Genomic DNA, 22,312 nt, shown 5'->3' with positions numbered 1-22,312 from the left:
CAAAAACCAGCAGGAGCCAGGTAGATCCAGCTGTTCACTGATGTTGTGTGCCACACTTATTCCTTGATTCCATTTGAAATTCCCAGTGCCTCTTGAGCGGCATAGATTTTCTTTAAAAAAGACAGCCCTCGGCAGGGACCCGAGCTCTCCCTTGTATTAGCCAAGGTATGTATTATTCAACTCTGGCATATTTCTTTCAATAATTAATATATGACCACAAAAAGAAACAATGCGGGGGGGGGGGGGGGGGGGGGGAGATTGTAAATTGCTTAATGAGTGCAAGGAGGGCTGTGGCCGCTAGGGGCTGGCCGAGAGCTGGAAAGCCCAGGGAATAAATCAGACCTGGCGTTCGTCCTTCAGTGGCACGTAAACACAGTAGGGAATCGGGCAGCAGACGGCTGACAAAGGGGGCGAGAGCGCGGGAAAGAGCAACAGTTCCTGCGCCCGCAACTCACTGAGGCCAGAGTTAGCGGGATCGCGGCGCAGGGGCTCGGGAGCGCGGGCGCGAAAGCCTCGCGGGGGGTCGGTTGTGTTGGGTTTAATTGCCTCGCTCCTCCTCGCCCCCGCCCTCCAAATAATAGCAGCAGCAACAACAAGTGGATGCGGTGTGCGCTGGACTGCGGGGCGCTCGGCTGCAGTGTAAACGGGCGTGCGAGGGGAATTGCCACCAACAGGGCGCCTCCTGCTATCACTCGCCAGTGCTCGGCTCGCACAGGGATTATTCCCCGTTGATTTCACCCTCCCGCCAGCGCCCGCTTTGGAGAGACAAGTGATCACACACACAAGCGTGTCCTCCCGCGCGCGCGCACACACACTCTCACGCTCACACACACACACACACACACACACGAATCCTCTTTTTTGTTTCCTCCTGGAGCAAGATTCTTGATTGTTGCTGTTTTGCTAAGCTCTGGGCTAAGAAGTGACCGTCGCTGACCAGATTTCTCCAGAGCTGGGCTCCCCATCTGGCTCCCCCTGGGAGATCTGCTTGTGTACAAAGGGAACCGAGACAAATAAGTCATCCACCTGTAGTTTTGGCTGCCCCTACACCTGCAACCCTAGGCTGCTTAGTTAGCACCGTCCCCTTCTCAGGAGCTCTTTCTCCACATCCTTGGACGAGCCAGAAGAGCGTTGCTATTTCTCTGCCTAGGAACAGTAAGTATAATAGCATTTTTCTTCCTGCAGCATATTCAGAAAGGGGTGTGTGCTGTTTTTAGGGGTGTGTGTGTGTGTGTGTGTTTGGGTGACCGTGTGTTGTTGCTCCAGGAAGCTACAGTTTGTATTTTTTTGTCAGACAAGCATGGATGTTGGTCACTGGATATGCCCAGGTATGTACCTTTTACTAAGTGACAGTTTAGTAAAAGGTGCATTGTGACTACATCACAAGTTAGATTTGAAATGTACTGTATCATTCCTGCAGTTAATTAAGTTCCCAATATGTAGCAGAGCTATTTTGTATACATCTCCGTGTCACATTTGATATACGTAGAAGATTTTATACATACAAATACAGTCTATATGTAAAGTCTTGCAAATTGTGACTGCCATGTACAGTAGTATTGATGTGAATGTTGCGCTCTCTCCTAGAGTTAGGAAGATAAAACAATTACATACTTAAGTACACCTATATGTGTATACACACACACACTCGTATCTGTACACACAATCATAGAAAACCTATGGGTGTATGGAATGAATGTGTGTGATGTATTAATGTGAAGGGGGTGTGTGTATGTGTGGCTGAACATCTTAGTAAATGACACAATTTGCATTTGACCTACACTGTGGCATCTTAGGAAAACGAACCAACCTTTTCTAAACCTTTCTGTTTTCTTTGTTATTTTTGTATGTATGTGTGTTTGCTGCATGTGCCTCAGGTTAAGTGCTTCTTCTGCATGAGCATAACCAAAGGGTGATCCACTCTCTTGTCCCCTATGGAGTCCTCCAAGCCAGTGTTGCAGCCTTCTCCTCCTCCTCTTGCCACTGCAGCTACTGCCCTGGCTGCTGCTCCGAGGTTTGAGACTCTGTTGACAGGCTGAAGAAAGAGGGCTTGCAAAGACCTCCTCACTGTGTAAACAAAATGATGGCTGGAAGTTACTTCAACTCCCTCAATATCATTATTAAACAGTAATCATATTGCTAGACCAAAGCATTACTTGGAGAAAATGATGAGAAAAGAGACTATTTGCATTTGGTTACAGTGATAAACTAAAGACCTGAAACTTTTCTTTGTCAAGAAAACAACAGGACAGTTACCTCGTTTTGTATGAACACTTGGCTCTTTATTGGGTGCAGTCCTTGGAGCTACAACAAAATCACACATTTGAAAAGATGTGTGGATTCTGTATTGGCCACTGAAGTATCATAAAAATAAAGAGGCTTGCCTGATGAAAGGATGAGGCCTTGACTCTTTCTGAAATCAAAACTGAAGGCTGCATCTTTTCTTTTATTTTTTTTTGTGAACAAAACACGGTTATATTTGTCAGACATCCTGAATGATAAGAAAATGCAGATTTTGTGGTGGTTACAATTTCACAAAACACAAATTCAGTTTTACTAATACCATCATGTACTGTGCTTCCAAGAAACTGTCCTCCAAATGCAAATGGCTTTGAACTTTCCCTCATAAAAGTCAAGGTGTGACTATAGATATCCCAGACTATTTTGTATTAAACAAACAGTTACAAAATGGAGGTTGCAATGGTGAGTGCAGAGAGCTCTGGCTGCAACAGCCACATGCCCTATGGATATGCTGTCCAGGCTCGGGCTCGGGAGAGAGAAAGACTGGCACACTCGAGGGCAGCGGCAGCTGCAGCTGTGGCAGCAGCAACAGCAGCAGTAGAAGGCGGCGCCTCGGGAGGAGGTGGTCCCTATCATCACTACCACCAGATACAGAGTCGGGGGGCTTCTTCTTCTCACGATGGCAATGCACCACATAGCAGTTTGCCCTGGCATCAAAGCAGTAGAAGGAGAAAGCGAGGGAGAAAAAGGAGCCACTATTTGAGTAGCAGGGAGTGTGGGGCCTCCTTCCTCTGTTCTGAGCTGCTGCCTCTAAGTGGCTCTGAAGAGAAGATACTGAAGGACTTGAGTGAGGAGGAAGAGGAGGATGAGGAGGAGGATGAAGAAGATGAGGAGGAAGGGAAGTTCTACTACAGTGACGAGGATGAAGTGGATGAATGTTCGTATTTGGACCACCCACCTGATGATGGTGGAGGTGACGGCGGCCCTGGGGGCTACAGCACAGTGCGCTACAGCGAGTATGAGTGCTGCGAACGGGTAGTGATCAATGTATCAGGACTGCGGTTTGAGACTCAGCTGAAGACCTTGGCTCAGTTTCCTGAAACATTGCTGGGGGATCCGGCAAAGCGGGGTAGGTACTTTGACCCACTCAGGAATGAGTACTTCTTCGATCGGAACCGGCCCAGCTTTGATGCTATCCTGTACTACTACCAGTCTGGGGGCCGGCTGAAGAGGCCAGTTAATGTGCCCTTTGACATCTTCACCGAGGAAGTGAAATTCTATCAACTTGGGGAAGAGGCCATGCTCAAGTTCAGGGAGGATGAAGGGTTTGTCAAAGAGGAAGAGGACAAGGCTTTGCCTGACAATGAGTTCAAGAAGCAGATCTGGTTGCTATTTGAGTATCCTGAGAGTTCCAGTGCAGCCAGAGGCATTGCCATTGTCTCTGTCTTGGTCATCTTGATCTCCATCGTCATCTTCTGTCTAGAGACTTTGCCAGAATTCAGAGACAACAAGGAGCTTATACTGTCCCTGGGCTTGGGCAAGGGACTTTTCAATGAGACTCTGCACCTGGATAGTGGGGGGCACACCATTTTCAATGACCCATTTTTCATCGTGGAGACAGTCTGCATCATCTGGTTCTCCTTTGAGTTTACAGTGCGATGGTTTGCCTGCCCCAGCAAAGCAGTCTTCATCAAGAACATCATGAACATCATAGATATTGTCTCCATCTTGCCTTACTTCATCACCCTGGGCACGGAGCTGGCCCAGCAGCAGGGCAGTAATGGTCAACAGGCCATGTCTTTTGCTATCCTGAGGATCATCCGTCTGGTCAGGGTGTTCCGCATCTTCAAGCTCTCCAGACACTCTAAGGGTTTGCAGATCCTAGGTCATACACTCAGAGCCAGCATGAGAGAGCTGGGGCTTCTCATTTTCTTTCTCTTTATTGGAGTCATTTTGTTTTCCAGTGCTGTTTACTTCGCAGAAGCAGATGAACCTTCCACTCATTTTCAAAGCATCCCAGATGCCTTTTGGTGGGCTGTGGTGACCATGACTACAGTTGGTTATGGGGACATGAAACCCATAACTGTGGGTGGGAAAATAGTCGGGTCCCTGTGTGCCATCGCAGGGGTATTAACCATTGCTTTACCAGTGCCAGTGATTGTCTCCAATTTTAACTATTTCTATCACAGAGAGACTGAGAATGAAGAACAAACACAGCTGACACAAAATGCAGTCAGTTGTCCATACCTCCCAACAAATTTACTGAAGAAATTTAGAAGCTCATCATCTTCTTCCACAGAGGGTAAATCAGAGTATTTGGAAATGGAAGAAGGAGTTAAAGAGTCTCTTTGCGTAAAGGAAAAAAAATGTCAGGACACAGGGAATGACAGTGAGACAGAGAAGAAAAACTGTGTAAATTCAAAATCAGTGGAAACTGATGTGTAATATTGAAAGTTTCCATATATATTTATGCATTTAAGAGAGTGCAGTGATAAAAATGAAATATGCAAACAAAAGCCTGAAGCATACAATGGTATGCTCTTTATTGGTTAAATACAAATAAAAAAAGTATTGCTAAACTTGTATTACATATCAAGTAAATTATATACCTTGTGGAAGAGGTGGTTTGAGCTGATGTAATTTCATACTTTATATTTTTATTAGAATGCAAGTGTTTTGCACATGAGGGGAAGAAACCATTAAAACCAAGACAGTTTTAAATTTGCTATGTGAACTGTTGACATCACTAATAAGACTTCAGCGGTAAAAGTTGGCATTCAGAGGTATTTACTATGTAAGAAACAATGAAGTTCAGTAGTCATTATCTATTTATCAATGCTTTAATAGCTGTTGCCATGGGATTTCATAGTTATCTTCAAAACAGTAAAAATTATTGTAAAAACCAAAATTATTCTACAGAACATAGGTCTAAATTTTATCTTGAAATATCAAATGCTTGTTTTTAATTGGAAACTAACTTTGAAAAGGCTGCTGCACCTCCAGAAATTGTTTATTTTTATAACTCTGTTTGGAGGCATTGCAGCATTTGTTGTCTAATCCATGGAAGAAATGAAGTAAGAGAATAATTTAACTTGGTCCAAACGCAGTGACTGGAATGATTTTTGCACTACTTTATATGCTGGAGATATATTGAAAGAGACTTCATACTGTGAATGTTTACTAATGTAGTAGTTCAATGACAATCATTGGAAGAATGAATTCTGCATCTCATTTTACTGTTTTTTTCTTTGTGTGATGCTGATGGCTGAGTAGCTAATGTTTATTCCATATTCTTTTAATTATGAATATCTGCAATCTGGAAAATGACAATGAAGTAAAATTTTATATATTTTTTTGGTTTTTCTTAAATCAGTCTCCTCTACAGAGGCCCTCAAAAATAACAATGTATGTTATATTTTCTTTACTGGTTACTTCAGCATTCAGAACCCATGATAAATACGTGCACTTTGTCAGTATTGATGTAATTCTGAGTAATTGAAGAAACTGTAGCTGTAATAAGACATTTAACTGCTGCAGTGACGAGGACTAAGAATTGCTAACTTTTAAATGTGCTATTATTGGAGCTGTGTTTTTTTCCTTAATTACAGCTTTCACCCATGTGCATTTGAAATAACCTTTAAGATTCATAATAGGCATTCTGGGATTTAGAATAAACACTTCAGGACCAAGCCTGTCCTCAAGACAGTATGTCTTGATCCGTTCTTACTTATATTTAAGCCAGTCTTACCTTCCTTATGTATCCCAAGTTCCCATTAACCTCAGTTGGAGATGTGTGTGTGCAAGGACTGTAGTATCAGGCCCATTGAGTATTTCAGAATTTGGAATGAAATATGGAAAGGATAATTTAACATACAGTATGCATTCAAAATAGCAACTTTTGGAGTTAGATTTATCTGAAAAGGGCATTATTAAAGTGAAACAGTTTTGGAGAAGGCATTGTTGTACCCAGAACCATCCAAATTATTATCCTTGAACAATATTGACACGAGCACTTTGGGATCTGGAAACAGGCATTGTGATAAGAAGATGGAGTTAAACAACACTAGTAAATTGGTGTGTTTTGCAATGGCAAGTATAATTGCTTATTTAAAAAATACATTAATATTATGGATGGTACAGAAAAAAAATTGCACTCAGCCCTGTTTGAAAGATCACAGATAAGCATTAGATTCTTAACATAAAATCCTGAACAGATTTCACCTATTTAGTGAACTGTCATTAAATTCAGCTAAATTTTATAATGTAATACCCAAATAGTTTTTATTTGTAGAAATTCACTATAAATAAGTAACATATTATATTTCATTTTTTAATAGGCAGCAGGTTTAAACAAACAAAAGGAAGTTTTTCTTCACTCAGTGCACAGTCATCCTCTGGAACTCCTTGCCAGAGGATGTGGTGAAGGGTAGGACTTTAACAGGGTTCAAAAAAGAGCTAGATAGATTCATGGAGGTCCATCAATGGCTATTAGCCAGGATGGATAGGAATGGTGTCCTTATCTTCTATTTGTCTGGAAATGAGTGTCAGGGAAGGGATCACGTGAGGATTACTTGTTCTGTTCCCTCCCTCTGGGGCATCTGGTATTGGCCACTGTTGGCAGACAGGATACTGGGCTAGATGGACCATTGGTCTGACCCAGTATAGCCGTTCTTATTTTCTTATTCTCAATATTCTGTGTAAACAAATTTTAAAAAGCCAATAAACAGGGAATGTTAAGGATGAGCATTATTATTTATGCCATAACAATTAACCAAAAGAAAGTGCTCCCCTAACAAGTGTCAATAAAAACTTTAAGAACAATAATGGGCAACCTAAGTTAATGAGTGGGCTCCATCATATCAGTGGGCCGCAAAATCTGCTCTTATGTACCTAGAACTTGCAGGCTGTGCCATTTGACTCTCACAGTCAATGTGGCATGCGATCAGCATGCTCCTCACTTCAGATGCCCTTATTTTATGTGCATGTCCCTTTATAAAATACCAGTACAAAAAAACCCAACCCTATGTGGACAGAAACCAGTGGAATCTGGCATCCCTGCATATAAGCAGTTGCCCACCACTGATTAAGAACATATGGATTCCTTTGTATAATGGATTTATAGCAGTACTATATAAGCCAGGTCCCAGGTGATCTTATGTGAAAAGGTAGTGAAAAAAGGGAATATAATATAAAGGCAAATTAGTGGAAAATAAGGAGGGCAGGTTTGCATGATGATTTGTTGATAGGGAAAGTTGGGAATTTAGGCTGGATAAGAGACAATGCAATTTTGAATCTTGAGACTGGGAGTATTATAGAAATAAGCAATACAGCTCTTTGTTTCATAGGGAAACATATCTGTTTCATTACTCTTGGGACTTGCAGTAGTAAACAGAAGAACATTATGATGTCAGACAGAACTGCTGTCCCCTGAAGATGTAAGTGAGCCTGTGCACAGGTAACTGTCAGGTCAGGCAGAGATTGTCAATAGAAATGGGAATATTACAGCTCAATATTAGGTTGTGCTATGAGCTTGGCTGACCATTCTGAAACATAAAAAAGGACTCTCTGTTTCTAGAAAGGAAACACATATTTTTATGTGGACCTTTGGATTTGATCAGTCAAGTGCTCATCAGTTTAACTAATTATGACACAGTCTGAAATGGCCAGAACCCTGTCATACAGTCAGTCCCTGAAAAGACCTAAAATCTGAAGGCTATAATCCTTGCCATGAAATGGCAAGTCTCAATAAAACACAATTTAGGCTGAAACTTTGTGCAAAAGAAACTCCCTAGTTAGGCACCTACTGTTCGCATTTATTACTACTGCTGGCGCTGTTAAAGCTTTCTTAATGTTATTTGATGCTAACATCTGCCAGAATAAAATGTTATCATCATTTGGACATTCTCAGATTCTCAATTTATAGAAGTGAAATGCATCCCTGGTGTAAGCGCGCTAAAGTCAATGAAGTAGTACCAGGGATACATTTGGCCCCAGTAATGTAGTTCCAACCATGCCACAACTAACATATGCTCCAGCTACAAATAACACAAAATGAAATATTTTGAGATTTTGGGCCTGCTTCTCTTGCAGTGGTGTAATATCTAGAGCAATTCCAGTAGAAGTCTTTGAGTTATGCCAATGTAAAGTGAGACTTCAAATGGAGTTTGTTACTTAAGTTTCTAAATTGCTTCTCATGTTCAGGAATAAATATATCAATTTATAGTAATACTTGGTGCCAAGACAAGAAAGCAGGTTCTGAAGGAGCGTGCTTTACTAAAGGTAGAGCTGATTTAGTGCACAACTGCAAAAACTTAAATTTTTTTCCTTGGTTACAATCATGCGGTTTCTTGAAATCACATTGATTCATGGAAACATCAGTCTAAAAGGCCCCCAAACTGGTATGAAATTAATTATTGTGTTTCTCAATTAAGAGCAAAATGTCTAGGTTTTTCAGTGTTTAACAAAAACTTCTCAGAATGGTTTTAATGTAAAAACCCATTGCAGGTGGAGGAAAGCACAGTTCTTTGTTTTGATTTGAAGAAAATCTCCTATTACCTTTTCCTTTGTTGAAGAGAATCCATTTAATTAGTTTCCATGTCATGCAAAGTCGTTTTAGGCCAGGGCATGGAAAAATTGTTCAATATGTGTTAGTCACAACAACCTTGTTCTTGGTATCTGGGGGTGTATGTGTTAAATATGAATTCTGGATTGTTCTTTGTCATAGAAAGCATAATTGGTTGGCCAGAAAAACCTACTGATTTCTTAGAAGACAATTGGTGTTAATTAGAACTAAATTACAGAACAGAACACTGAAAGCCAAGACTGGTAGCTGTAAACAAACTTTAAGGGACCGCAGGAAATTTGGCTATACTCATGATAAGTGGACATCTGGCTAAGTAAAATTATCCCAGACAATGGATGTTACCAAAGTAGAGAGTACCAGACTAGAGAGGTTAAACTTGTATTAGAATAAGCCTTGTGGATATTTGTTGATAGTCCTCAAATTAAATATGAACTTTACTTGACTTTTTTAGCTTCCAGCAATGCATTCCTTCAGTACCCATTTCTGACTGGTCCAGTGTTTGTTCTGTTTTCACTGTATCCTATTAGAAATACTGGTCTAAATTACTACAGTTAATTGGTATGAAAAAGTGATATGTCAAAACATAGCTTACCATTTTAAAATTGACATAATATCCTGTATAGATGCTATAATTTTTGTTATAACAGGGGTGCCCAGAATCCCAGTTCATAATATTTGTAGACATGGCTCAGGGTATGCATTTTATTGCTGATGTATTTGAATGACCAAATATTTTTGGCTTTGCAGTGAATGGGGTCTTGTGTAACTGTTTATCATATTTGTGCATTTTGTTTGAAACAAGTGAATGGGGAGAAATTAGTTATTTTTAATCATGGACTGAGACTGAAATGAATATTCCTTCATTTTTACAAAGATTATTTGAGGTGAATATAACTCTTGACAACCTAATTCCTGCTTAAACATTTAAAGATATTGTACCTGGGAACCAGGTATAAAAATTAAACTTTATATATTACTACCATGCTTTCTATGTATTCAGAACTCTGATTACATATTAGTTCATAAAGACAAGTCATTAAATCATTTTGTACTGAGAAGTGTTTGTGAAGTAATTTTTGTTTTAAACTTTTTTTCTGGAAAATTATAATTTGCCTTGAGGACTTTTTTTGCAACAGGTCCTTTACAAAAAACAAACAACTAAACAAATAAAAACAAAGGAAGAACAGAAAAGAAGAGAGATCTTAAGTTATGCTTCAAAATCTGATAAAAGATTCTGATTGGTGGAAAGTAGGTAAGTAAATATTTTGTTTAATTATTCCTTCAATTGTGCATGACCAGCTTTGCCACTAAATTCAAATTAGGAGTCAGATTGTTAAAAGTTCGCAAATGTAAGTATAGGCTATCCTCACTGAAGTCCAAGATATGTTTAAAAAAATTGGACCGATAGCGAAATAACTTAAAACGGAGATATTTTTCCCTGCAGATGACTTCTATTTATGCAAATTGGGCATTTTTTGTGCGGCTTAAGAGTGGGGAATGGGAGGAGATAGGTGGGATCAGCTCCTACAAGTGTCAACAACTTTAGTATGGAATGGATGCGTACCGGGGTGACTTATAGTGGAGATATAGTCCTGTATTTTATAAATTATATCTAATTGAGGTTCTTATATATCCCCCCCTTATTGTAGTATCTGAGCACCTTACAATCTTTAATATTGGTATTCTCATAACATGCTTGAGAATTAGGGCATACTGTTATCCCCATTTGTGCATTGAGACTTAAGGCATAGGGAGACTGAGATGGGGCCCAAGGGCATGCAGAAAGTCTCTGATGCAAGGATTTAAACCTAGATCTCAAAATCTGACACTAGCACACCGAATAATGGATCATGCTTTCAAAAGTATTTTCCTGAAACAAAAGTCAGATATTTTTCACTGCAGAGATGGTGGAGGGATGGGGAGGGTGGAATGGGAAGCAGGGGAGAGAACAAGATGGATACATCTCTTCTTTATTTCTCCTTTATGTGCTGCTGGGGTTTTTATGTTTAGTTTTTGGGGTATGGGGTATTTGATTATGTAAGTTATATGAAAAAGAGCTTTGACATATGAAGAGATAGATGGGTTTGTTATCATCTTCTGCATCAAAATAAATCTAAGAAATATAAAGTTTAGGCTCTGTCTTGAAACATTCAACTAGAGAAGATTTCTTTCAAATTGATGATGGAACTTGCATGATTGGATTCCCCAAATGATCACGTCATGGCCATAAGAAATATTTACTGATGATGGAAATAGAACCAATATTATACAATGGCATTATAGACAATAGGCTATTTTTCAGCCTAATCCTACTCCCCCGGAAGTTGATGTTAAAACTGTTGGCTTCAGTGAGTATTACACTTGGCCTTTATCAACTATTGAAAATACTATTATTACATAGTTTGAGAACACAGTTCATATTTGTACTATATATTGTCATTTATAACATGACCTGATCTTGTTCCCATTAAAGTCAATGGGGATTTTGCCTTTAATATAGGAGCAGAGCTGAGACCAGGATATCTGTTCTGAGGTTTGTTACTTGTACTGTATGAACAATGTTTCATTTCCCTCCTTTATTGATTTCATATTGATACAGCTTTATAATGAATTCAGGGAGTTAGTGGGCGTTTCCTCTTGCACAGAGGAGTCCAAGTATAGAAATCAGCAAAAGACCAACGATATAAACTGCAGGTACTTTTTATTTTCTTGACTAAACAGAATGATGCACAACATTTCACTGTAATGCAAGTATATGAAAAGGGCTTTACATATCAGATCAGCTGAAACGAGCAGTACCTCTTTAAAGGGCTCATTAAATGGGCATCTTGCAAGGTGCTGAGTGCCCTCTCCTGGCACAGACTTCAAAAGGATTGTAGGATGCTGAGAATTTTCTGAGAGGGGCTCAAGCACCACAAAGAATTTGAACCTGTTTAGCAGTCATTTTGGCAAGGCAGTATTACAAGGCAGAAATGTTGCATATTTTATAGTCTGAGGTTGAAGGAAGCTAAAGAGTATTAGCCTTTCTGTTAAAGACTTCTTGCATTTCTGAAAAGCGAGCTGCAGATAGACATAGTGAGAAAAGAATATGATATAACTGAGCTTCATCTGGGAGCGTTTTGAAAATACTTTTGTTTGCATATTTAAAGAGCATTGTTATATTTCACTGTGTGCTGAATGGGAAGCTTTAGATAAATGTTATCCTGGCATGTATCTTCCTCGTTTCCAATAGTACAGTTCAGATATTATATAGCAATTTATACTTAAGTATTTACTTGTGTATCCATTTATTTCCATTAGTTATTCATAGGCACTATGGTGATCCAGGATATATGCATCATAAGGCTAAAGATAAAAAGCCGTAACAACTGCAGTAGTAGAGAGGCAGGTCGAGATTTAAATCTTCTATGAAAATCTTCTAAACCAAACTCTTGGGCTTTGCTTTTTAATTCATGAGCATCTGTTATAATAAATGATATTTTTATACAGTATGTCTGAAGGCAAGAAGTGTATTTTATGGCTAATGTTATTTTATTATTCATAGTCTGACAGAGGATTAGCATTTTTCATAGCTTCCAAGTGGAATATAGTATGAAGTAAACAAAGTAAACAGAACGAACACGGTGGAACCTGTATATCTCTTTATATTTTATATCTGTTGCTCTGTGACATGAATGAACTGTTTTGCCTGCAGAAACAAGAATGGAAGAAACTTTTCAAAAACTGACTAATGATATTTTCATTTTGGGGGGCCCAAACTGAGAGAACTTGAAGGGGCCTGATTTTCAATAAGTGCTGAGCACCTTCCTTTTAAGGTTTTTGAACTGTCCCCCAGAAACTGAGATGGTCAAAATAACTGCTCAGCTGCTTTTGAAAATCTTGGCCTTGATGATTCCACTGATTATTTTACAACTTTGGCAGAAAAGAAACAGTTGCTGTAGCTTTTCAGACTTCCTTGTTTCCTAGTTTAACAGTGGATTTGAGCTACCTCAATAGAAGCGACTGAACAAAAAACAAAACAAAACAAACAAAAAACTACAGAGTTGGCAGACAGGATCGAGGTTGTTTTATTATATGCAAAAACTTCTGGTTTAAGGAACTTGCTCGATGGCCAGCCACTCTGGTATAGCATTGTCTGAAAAAATATTTGTACCCTGCTTAGCTTTTATTATTACTTATTTTATTAATGCTTAGTATTGAGTACATCTTCCTTAGCTCTCCAGTATTTGGTTCCAGTACTAAGGTTTGTGCCATCCTAGGCAAACTGGAAAATGCATTTCTCACATCCTTGATTACCATACAATAAACAATCACTGAACATTTTGCTACACCTAATATTTGGCTGCCATGGTGACACTGTGATCATTTTCTATAGGCCCTATTTGTTCTCCTCCTAGTACCCAGCTTTCTTTTGGAAAGCATGCTGAGCTGATGCCTGTGCCATTTTCATTCCTCTTGATGTGTATTGGCATTTGTTTAAAACTAACTGTGTTGAAATGCCAGAATGCCTTCAAAGGCAAAGTTATTTTTCAGCAGCTGAGTGATGGGTATCATGATCCTAAAGATGCTATCATTTGTTACTGGGAAGGCTGGGAAATAATTAATGAAGTTCCTGAACACTAGAAAGGGGTGATGGAGTCATTAGTGGTGTCTTGTACTTTTCACTGAGCCTATTAGAATTTTTTTTGCACCTTTACTAATGGTCTCTGCTAAGACTACTGGAGTTACATTAGACATGAGGGTAACTTTTTCGCCATATAAATGTTTTCAGGATTTTTGTCTAGTAGTTAACGTATGTCATAAAGGTGACTATTTGCTCTGTGTTTCATTGTGATGGTAATGATGTACAATTTCTGAGAAAGTGTTTAAAATGGACTGAATTCTATATGGAAGTCATGATCCCCTGGGATTTAGTAATGCAGGACTTTGTGTGAGTTTCATAAAACAGACAAAATAACGCCCCCCAGTACATGTTAGAGGCTATCACTAAGTTTCAGGTGATCCAAGAAAGACACATGTGATGTGGTAGACAGCAAGATTCTTAAGGCTTAAGATTCTTAAGATTCGTATGGCCTGGGGAAGGAAAGGGTCAGTATCACTTGCAAATTAGGTACCACCTGGTAAAATATACCTAGTTGTCTAAAAGAAAGATTGGTCCCAGATGGTCACATTTTCAAACCAGGGGACAGGGGTTGTGCACCATTCTATTCCCATATTTTCATATGTAGGTAGGTAATTGCACATGGAAATGGATAGTTGTGTGCATAGTTCTCTGATGTCGGTTAGTGAATGCTATTCTTGTAGGACCATTCAGTATTTCTGAATGCTGGAGAGCCCTTGAGAACTCTAGGGTCTCTGTTGGCTCCTTAGCTAAGGATGTTTCCATTGATCCTTAGGGGAATGATTCACCATCATCCATTTTGAGGTGATAATGAATCATCTGATCAGCTGGCAAGCCCCAGTCCTTTCTGAAAGTTTGAGTCAGAAATGGACAGTTCAACCAAACGGATGGGACAAAACATGAGCAATCAGAATCTATGTGGATGTGAGGTAAGGAGAGAACTACCTCCCTCTGTGACTGGTCCCCTGCTATGGGGATTTTAAATAAAAGCATGAGAAATCAAACACAATCACAATCCCTTTCTTTTTTCCTTCCTCTTAGGTTACTGTAGCCATATGTTACCCAGCAGGGAGAGGGGCTTGGTGCAGGGAGGGAAGGCAAAATTTTCCACAGAATTGCTAGGTAGAATCATCTCATCACTTGAAAAACCCTTGTGGAACATATTGTTCTAGACCAGCATTTCCCAATTGGTGCTTTCTGGGGTTCTGCAAAGCGAAAGTAAAGGTTCCGCGAGAACTCGGCGCTCTCTTGCCCTGGTGGGACTCGGCGTGTCTTTTTTTACCCTGGCAACCCTAGGGGTTCCTTGAAATTCTTTCAACTTGAAAAGGGTTCTGGCCAAATAAAATTAGAAAACACTGTTCTGGACTGTCTATCCTCATGGTCATTTACCCTGCACAGCATTTAGTTTATGTGGCTTTCTGGGGGTGAATGAGTCCCAGGAGGTAACATGAACTGAGCCTAGGATTTCATCCAAAGTCAGTAAAACTTCCCAAATTCACTGACCCATACGTAAAATTAAGGTGGTGTTTTATTTTTGGTAACTGTGTCTAAAAATGAGTTAGGTGTTATTAGAGAGGTTAGCAATTGCCTCCAGACGATGAGTTATGATGTGCCTTTGCATGGCAACACGTTTAACCTTCTCATTTCTAATGCGTGACCTTTTATGTTGTAAAGAATTAAAGCTCTTTTTTTTTTGCAACTAGACCCAGCTTTTCATGCAGAGAGTAGCTCAAGTCCTGTGACTGCATGTCACTAATATGGTGCTGAGTGATATGCTTGTGTTTAGTATCACTGGCATGCAGTCCTTAGAGGAATGAAGAGATACAATAAAAGTCTTGTTAAACTTAATTAGAAGGATTGCTTGTTGATATCATTTGCAGATTGCTGTTTCAGCTGAAGGAACTGCTCAGCTCAGACACAAAGAGTAAATGCTACTGCATTACTCAGATCTATATACTGTCTGTTAGCAGGTTTCATAGACCATGTGAAAAGCTGTTGAAAACAACTATGGTTAGATTTCTCCACCTCATGAGGCTCTCATCAAATAGTCAACTGTTTTACATTACTGATCTCTTTTGAACACTTGCGGAACTGAATTTAAATCCATGGATTAAAGAGGATTTTGCCAGGAATTATTCTTTTCTAAACTAACTCTAGATGTTTAAAATCACAGAGAGGTTTGGTCTTGTGTTTTGTGACGTTCCAGCTACCTCTTTAGCATTAAAATGGCTGTTGTTTGAAGATAAACTTTGGCTTGAAATGACCTGAATTAGGTTATATTTCTGTTTTACCACATCTTGTTATTCAGAGGACGTCTTCTCACAAATAAATGCTCTGAAGATTCCTCTCTCCATTTCCCCCACCTTTTATCCCCAGACTGAAAAATATATATAAATCCTGCATATCCTAATTAGAAATTGTCCCCAAACCAAACCCCCAGTTGTACAAGGTGCATAGGGCTGCTTGTGTGGACATGTGAAGTCTTGCAGGTAGAAGTCTATAAAATCATGATAGGTATGAAGAAAATTAATAAGGAAAAGTTATTTACTTTTTACCATTACAAAAGAACTAGGGATCACCTAATGAAATTATTAGGTATCAGGTTTAAAACAAACAAAAGTAAGTTTTTCTTTATACAGTGCACAGTCGACCTGTGGAACTCCTTGCCACAAGATGTTGTGAAGATCAGGACTTTAACAGGGTTAAAAAAAAAATCCTAGGTAAATTCATGGAGGTTAGCCAAAATAGGTAGGAATAGTGTCCCTAGCCTCTCTTTGTCAGAGGCTGGAAATGGATGACAGGAGAGGGATCACTTGATGATTACCTGTTCTGTTCATTCCCTCTGGGGCATCTGGAATCGGCCATTGTTAAAAGACAGGATACTGGGTAGATAGACCCAGTATGGCCTTTGTTATGTTCTTATATAAACAGATATGGGTGTGGTTCCAAATTTTGCAGCTTGGGCCCATCTTTTATCATAACACTCTCTTTAGATCTGGCACCATGCACAGTATTGAAGTAATGTACTTGGGGGAAAGAATGAGAATGAATCAGTACAGTCTCTAGAAGACAGAACAAAAGAAGTATGTGTCTGATAGCCAGCTGGAGTAAATTGACATAGCTCTGTCAATTTCCTCAGGCTTTTTTCCTGAATTGATTTGCAAAAGAGAAGGTAAAATTAATGAAAAATGTAGACTCATAATTAGAGATGAGGTATCAGTTTTGTAAAACATAACCACAACCCGGCATAGTTCTGGTGCAGGTTCCTCTTTATTAATAATCAAGTTCAGAAGTTGTTGAGAGTGTCCAGTTTCAAGATTGCAGTTTGAATTCCTTTCCTGATGAGATAACTCTTGTGATCTGTTCTCCTAAAGTTGATTCCAGTGGAGTGTAATGAAAATTATATATATAACCAATGTATAGTAGCCTTGTATCAGGACCAATATTGCAACAGGGAACACTGAAATGAGAGGGTAACACAAGAATTTCTCAGTTGTCTTAGAAGGATAGCTGTGTTAGTTTGAGTCTGCCATACAGATACCTTTTTGGAAGAACTATGTACACTGCAGCTCATGGGAAGGACTATTGGTGTTGCAAATGTAAAATGCCCCAAACTATGTAAGCCTTAGGCTACTGAGCCAGTGTTTTAAGTGCTACAGTTATTTGCTTGCGGGGATATGTCTGCAAAAACGGAGATTACCTGAGTTGTGTTTGCTATTGGCAAAAGGAGTAGAGAGCATTTAAATCCTATAACTCATGGGAAATTCTGTATTGAATTGCATCCGTATGTAGTTACCTGATATTGGTGTCACTGTAATTGACATTTTAGGCTGAACTGATTGTATTGATTTATGGCTGCTTTTTGATCTATGGTAAAAGAACACAAACAATCCCATTCTCTTGACATTTGTTCAATTTTGCACATATTGATGCATATTTCACACTAGACTTGATTTTCTCTCATAGCTTTCTGCAAACAAGGCAGGGTTATGTAGGCCCAAATCTGGCGAGGCAGATTGTATCTGAACTTGAAATATGTATTCATAGCATTGATCAGTGCATGTGGATGCTGCACTTAATTGTGTAAACACAGCATTTGCACTTTCCAAACCACCTACCATTATTTTCATTCTGAGAGCGTTTATGTTCTGTTATTTTATTTGTGGCCTATCACTTAGAGTGATAAGAAGATACTTGAATAAACGAAGAATATATTGATTTTTTTAACATCCATAGCTACATTTGCCAAAGGATTTCTGAGATTGCTGCAGTAAATATGGGGTGTGCTCCTGCTGAATTTAATGGAAGTGTTGTCATTGACCTTCAAACCTGTATTCCTCAGGCACCAGTGAATAATATAACAGCATTTGCGACCTGCTTTCTTGAAACTTTGATGTCAGACACTACCTCAAGCGTATGGTTATGGGCCAGTCAGAAAACTTCTTGGTAGGTTGAGGCATCACTAATGGAAATTGGTCACTGACAGCCTGGGCTGATCACTCAGTTTCCCAGATTGCCCCTATTACAATGTAGCCCATAGGTGGGGGGAGAAGGGGAAGAGGGATCAGTGGGAAGAAATCTCCAAAAAGCTCCCCTCACAGAGTTGCTTTCCTATTACTGTGTCATGAGGTTGGGTTTCTCCCTTCCAAAAATGGGTCAAGTGAGACCACCTCCAAATGTTTCCAAAAAAGTCACTTATGTCCACACTGCAATCGTGTTCTTCTGAAAAAAAATCGAAAGAACATAGGTTTTTTTTTCCGACATTGGTAAACATCTTTCTACGAGGAAGAAGCTTTTTCCCGAAAGAACTCTTTTAGAAAAAGACATGCATGGACGTGGAAGAGGGAGTTCTTTCAAAAGGAGAGGAAAGAGGAAAAAGCACAGGTGCCCTGGTGGCCACTCCATCCATAGTAATCACAGCTCACATGCGAGATAGCAGCCACACTGAATGGACGCTATCATTCAAAAAGCAGATCGCTTTTTCGATGCGTATTGGCAGTGTTGACGCTCTCTTTCGAAAGAAGTTTTTTCCGAAGATCTCTTCCAGAAAAGCTTCTTCCGAAAGAAGCCTGCAGTCTAGACATAGCCTAAAATAATTTGCATGGCTTTAATTTTCATTCATTCCTCAACAGGCAAACTCTCATTGACTTCTACAGGAGTTTTGTTTCTTTAAAGTACCAAGTAGAAACTGAATAAGCATCTCAGCATTTGATCTCCAGTTATGAATCCACTGTAGTCAAGGGATTTTTGCCACTGGCTGTGATGGAAGTAGGATTGGCTTAATAGTTTGAAAAGTAAGGGCCATAAGTGATGAGATTTTCTCCCTGACTAAATCTAGTTTAAAAACATATAAGTAATTGATCACTGTCAGCTAGGTATTATGAATGTATTTTTCACCCTGTAATATTAATGATTTCCTTTCATGAAGCCTGAGTGGTTTGCTAAGCAGAAATAAGAGTAGAAAGGAATCCTTTATAGGTAATATGTTGATAATTTACCATTACACAATATAATAAAATAATTTTAGATCGCTTGAATGGATTAATTGGTGTGTTTGCTGAGTTTTAAACTGTTTTCTGCCATTACAGAGATAGTATATACCCATAATTGTGAATCACTTAGTGAAAGGTGACAGAACTGCCGTTTTCTAACAAGATGAAAATATTGCTAGTAAGCAATGTGGCATATTCCAAAATTAGATCAAATATAAACAACATTTTTTTCATTAATAAATCTAAAAACATGTAATTTTATTTCTGTCACAGTTTTATAGCCAAATTATTTGCAGTCTTTCAGGATGTCTAATTTAACCTATATTTAGCCTACAGTCAGTTAGCCTACAGTCAGATAGTCTCAGCACATTAAATGTATGCTGACTTTGAGCCAAAGTCCCCCCTACTATAACTCCACACACTGCACTAGAGTTACAGCAGGGCTGATGTTGATCCTTTCAGTCTAATACCAAATTGTTCATTGTCATGGTGCATGAAAAGGATTAGCTTGGTGTAAATATTAGCAGCTTATAGAAACAACAGAGGCAGAATTGAAAAAGATGCCATTACAGTAGGACAGGTTTTTGACCAGTCATAAGAATGCAGAGGTTCCCTGGAGATCTTGCAGAAGGAGGGAGTTGACAATCACGACTTTTGTGCCAAATCCCGCAGAAATCCCTTTTGATCCAGTGTTGGGGAGGAACAAGCAAAGTGGGGGTAAGGAGAAATGCATTATTCTATTTCCCCCTCTCCATGGGAAAGTTAGCAATGATATTGCAGCCTTGGGATGCTTTAGATCTTTTGTGGGGTCCTTCACAAAGGACACTTCCTATAGCATTGGATGATTGATAGGGGAAGGAATATTAGGAAAGGGTCCTGGAGCTAGCATGGAGGACTCTGCTCATCACGGCAGAACTGTAGAACTTTGAGGTAGAATTGATCATTGTGGGAGAATTGTAGAACTTGGGGATAAAACTGCTGGCTACTGTATTGGGGGGAGGAGCAAATCCCATCCCCATGATGTAACAATCCAAAGAAAATTCCTTGAGGGGCTCTTTGCAGTGTTTGATACCTCCTTTTCTCAAGAAGTAGACCAGATGGTATTCACACAAGAGTGGTGATTGGGCCTCTAATTTCTAAAAGAGTGTGAGAGAAGAATCTGTTGTGAGTAAAATGAACTACAGTAGAGTAGTAGAATCCTAGGGCTGGAAGAGACCTCAGGAGGTCATCGAGTCCAGCCCCTTGCCCAAAGCAGGACCAATCCCAACTAAATCGTCCTACAAAGGGCTTTGTCAAGCCGGGACTTAAAAACCCGTAGGAATGGAGGTTCCACCACCTCGCTAGGTAACTCCTTCCAGTACTTCACCACTCTTAGTGAAATAGTTTTTCCTAATATCCAACCTCGACCTCCCTCCCCCACTGCAACTTGAGACCCTTGCTCCTCACTCTGCCATCTGTCACCACTGAGAACAGCCTCTCTCCATCTTCTTTAGAACCTCCTTCAGGTAGTTAACGGCTGCTATCAAATCCCATGCCTCACTCTTCTCTTCTGCAGACTAAACAAACCCAAATCCCTCAGTCTCTCTTTGTAAGTCATGTGCTAATCATTTTTTTTTGCCCTCCCCTAGACTTTCTCCAATGCATCCACAACTTTGCTGTAATGGGGACCCCATAATTGGATGCAATACTCCAGATATGGCCTCACCAGTGCTGAATAAAAGGGAATAATCACTTCTCTAGATTGGCTGGCAGTGCTCCTCCTAATGCACCCTATTATGCTGTTAGCCTTATTGACTACCAGGGCACACTGTTGATTCATATCCAGCTTCTCATCCATTGTAATCCCCAGGTCCTTTTCTGATGAACTGCTGCTTAGCCAGTTGGTCCCCAGCCCCTGCTTGTGATTCTTCTGTCCCAAGTGCAGGACTCTACACTTGTCCTTGTTGAATCATCAACACTGACCTTGGAACATTGATCATGGAAATGACTGTATATGTGATCCAAAACAAAACTCAGTAACTAACCAGTGAAGTGTAATTTGAGCAGAGGGCACTTTACCCTGGGTAAACTGTGTTTCTTTTGTACTACACAACTCAGAATTGCATTACTAATATTTTTGAGGCCTCTGTATAGCTGTGGGAGAAGTCAAGGAATATAAATTGACTCAAACAAGATTACAAAATGCTATTTAAAATGAATAACAGAAACTGGATTTGAAAGATGATGGCTATTTAAAATTGAATTCAATGCCTAATTTTGGAATTCAATGCCTCTTGGAATCCCACAGTAGACCAATGTTGGAATGTTTGGATTGGAAATACTGCAGGGGAATGCAACTACTGATGAGAAATGGTTTTCATTAGAAATTTCAAATGAAAAGCTGAAAGTAGTTAGATACATTTTTGGCATTGCAGTATTTGTATTGTTTTCTTCTAAGTGTTGGGCTTAAAATACCCAACAAAAATCACTCTACATATAAAGAACCAAAGAGTTCTGTCAATTTTCAGGCAGTAATCAGTGTTGTGCTCTGCTTTAGAACTGATGACACACTGTGGGCTAGATTTTTAATTCACTATAGTGTGCATAGCTTTTTAACATTGTTTCTTTGTAAAATATTTTGTCAAATGCTGCAAAATATGAAATCTTCTGTTTTACATCATTGTTATCTGGCTTTTAACAGCTGAATTTTAGAGTAAGTTAAATATAAAAATCCATTAGTTTTATATATAAAACCAACAACAATTATCTGTGATAAAAAAAAGTTTCCATTTTCCTATGTTAAATACTTCAGATTCCCCTTATAATGTAAGGAAAAAATCATTCCTTCTTACTACAGTTAAGGGTACATTTTACTTTGTTTATATTAAATTTACATTACTCTATGTCACTCTCATGCTGTTTTGTGTGCAAGTAATGATTAATTTACTACTGCAGTTGTGTGCACTGCCCTGCCTGTTCTAATACCTAATGATGTTAATAGGAACCTTTCCATTCAGCAGGACTTCTCACATGCTTACAATTAGGCACTTACTTAATTAGTGTCCAGACATGATTCTGTTGGATTCTAATATACTGTATTTCAAGTGCAGCTTGTATCTATTTTCCATTCTTTCTCCCCTCTATGCGGCTATAAAGACAGTGTGTTCTGTAGAGTCTTTTGGATGAGGTATATAAAATCACAGGGTTGGAAGAGACCTCAGGAGGTCATTAAGACCAATCCCTTGCTAAAAGTAGGACCAAGCCCAACTAAATCATCCCAGCTAGGGCTTTGTCAAGGCAGGACTTAAAAACCTCTAGGGATGGAGATTCCACCCCCTCCCTAGGTAACTCATTCCAGTCTTTTACCACCCTCCTAGTGAAATCGTTTTTTCTAAT

The 22,312-nt window shown here is 39.4% G+C and overlaps 1 protein-coding gene across 1 annotated transcript; it reads left to right on the top strand.

Moving 5' to 3' along the window:
* Positions 1 to 343: 343 nt before the first annotated feature.
* KCNA4 (potassium voltage-gated channel subfamily A member 4) lies at positions 344 to 18,913 on the top strand. The gene is made up of 2 exons (XM_006119861.5): positions 344 to 1,155; positions 1,878 to 18,913. Exon 2 carries the CDS (start codon positions 2,689 to 2,691, stop codon positions 4,684 to 4,686), a length of 1,998 nt encoding a protein of 665 aa, XP_006119923.1. The 5' UTR covers positions 344 to 1,155; positions 1,878 to 2,688; the 3' UTR covers positions 4,687 to 18,913.
* Positions 18,914 to 22,312: the final 3,399 nt, after the last annotated feature.

The sequence above is a fragment of the Pelodiscus sinensis genome, chromosome 5 (genome assembly GCF_052426305.1).
Source record: "Pelodiscus sinensis isolate ZL-2025 chromosome 5, ASM5242630v1, whole genome shotgun sequence".
NCBI lineage: Eukaryota > Metazoa > Chordata > Testudines > Trionychidae > Pelodiscus > Pelodiscus sinensis.
Note: the sequence above shows the minus strand (reverse complement) of the source record. Positions and strands in the feature narration are given on the sequence as shown.

What these genes read in the sequence shown, in the direction of transcription:
- KCNA4 (XM_006119861.5), top strand. Translation starts at nt 2,689, where the DNA reads ATGGAGGTTGCAATGGTGAGTGCAGAGAGCTCTGGCTGCAACAGCCAC.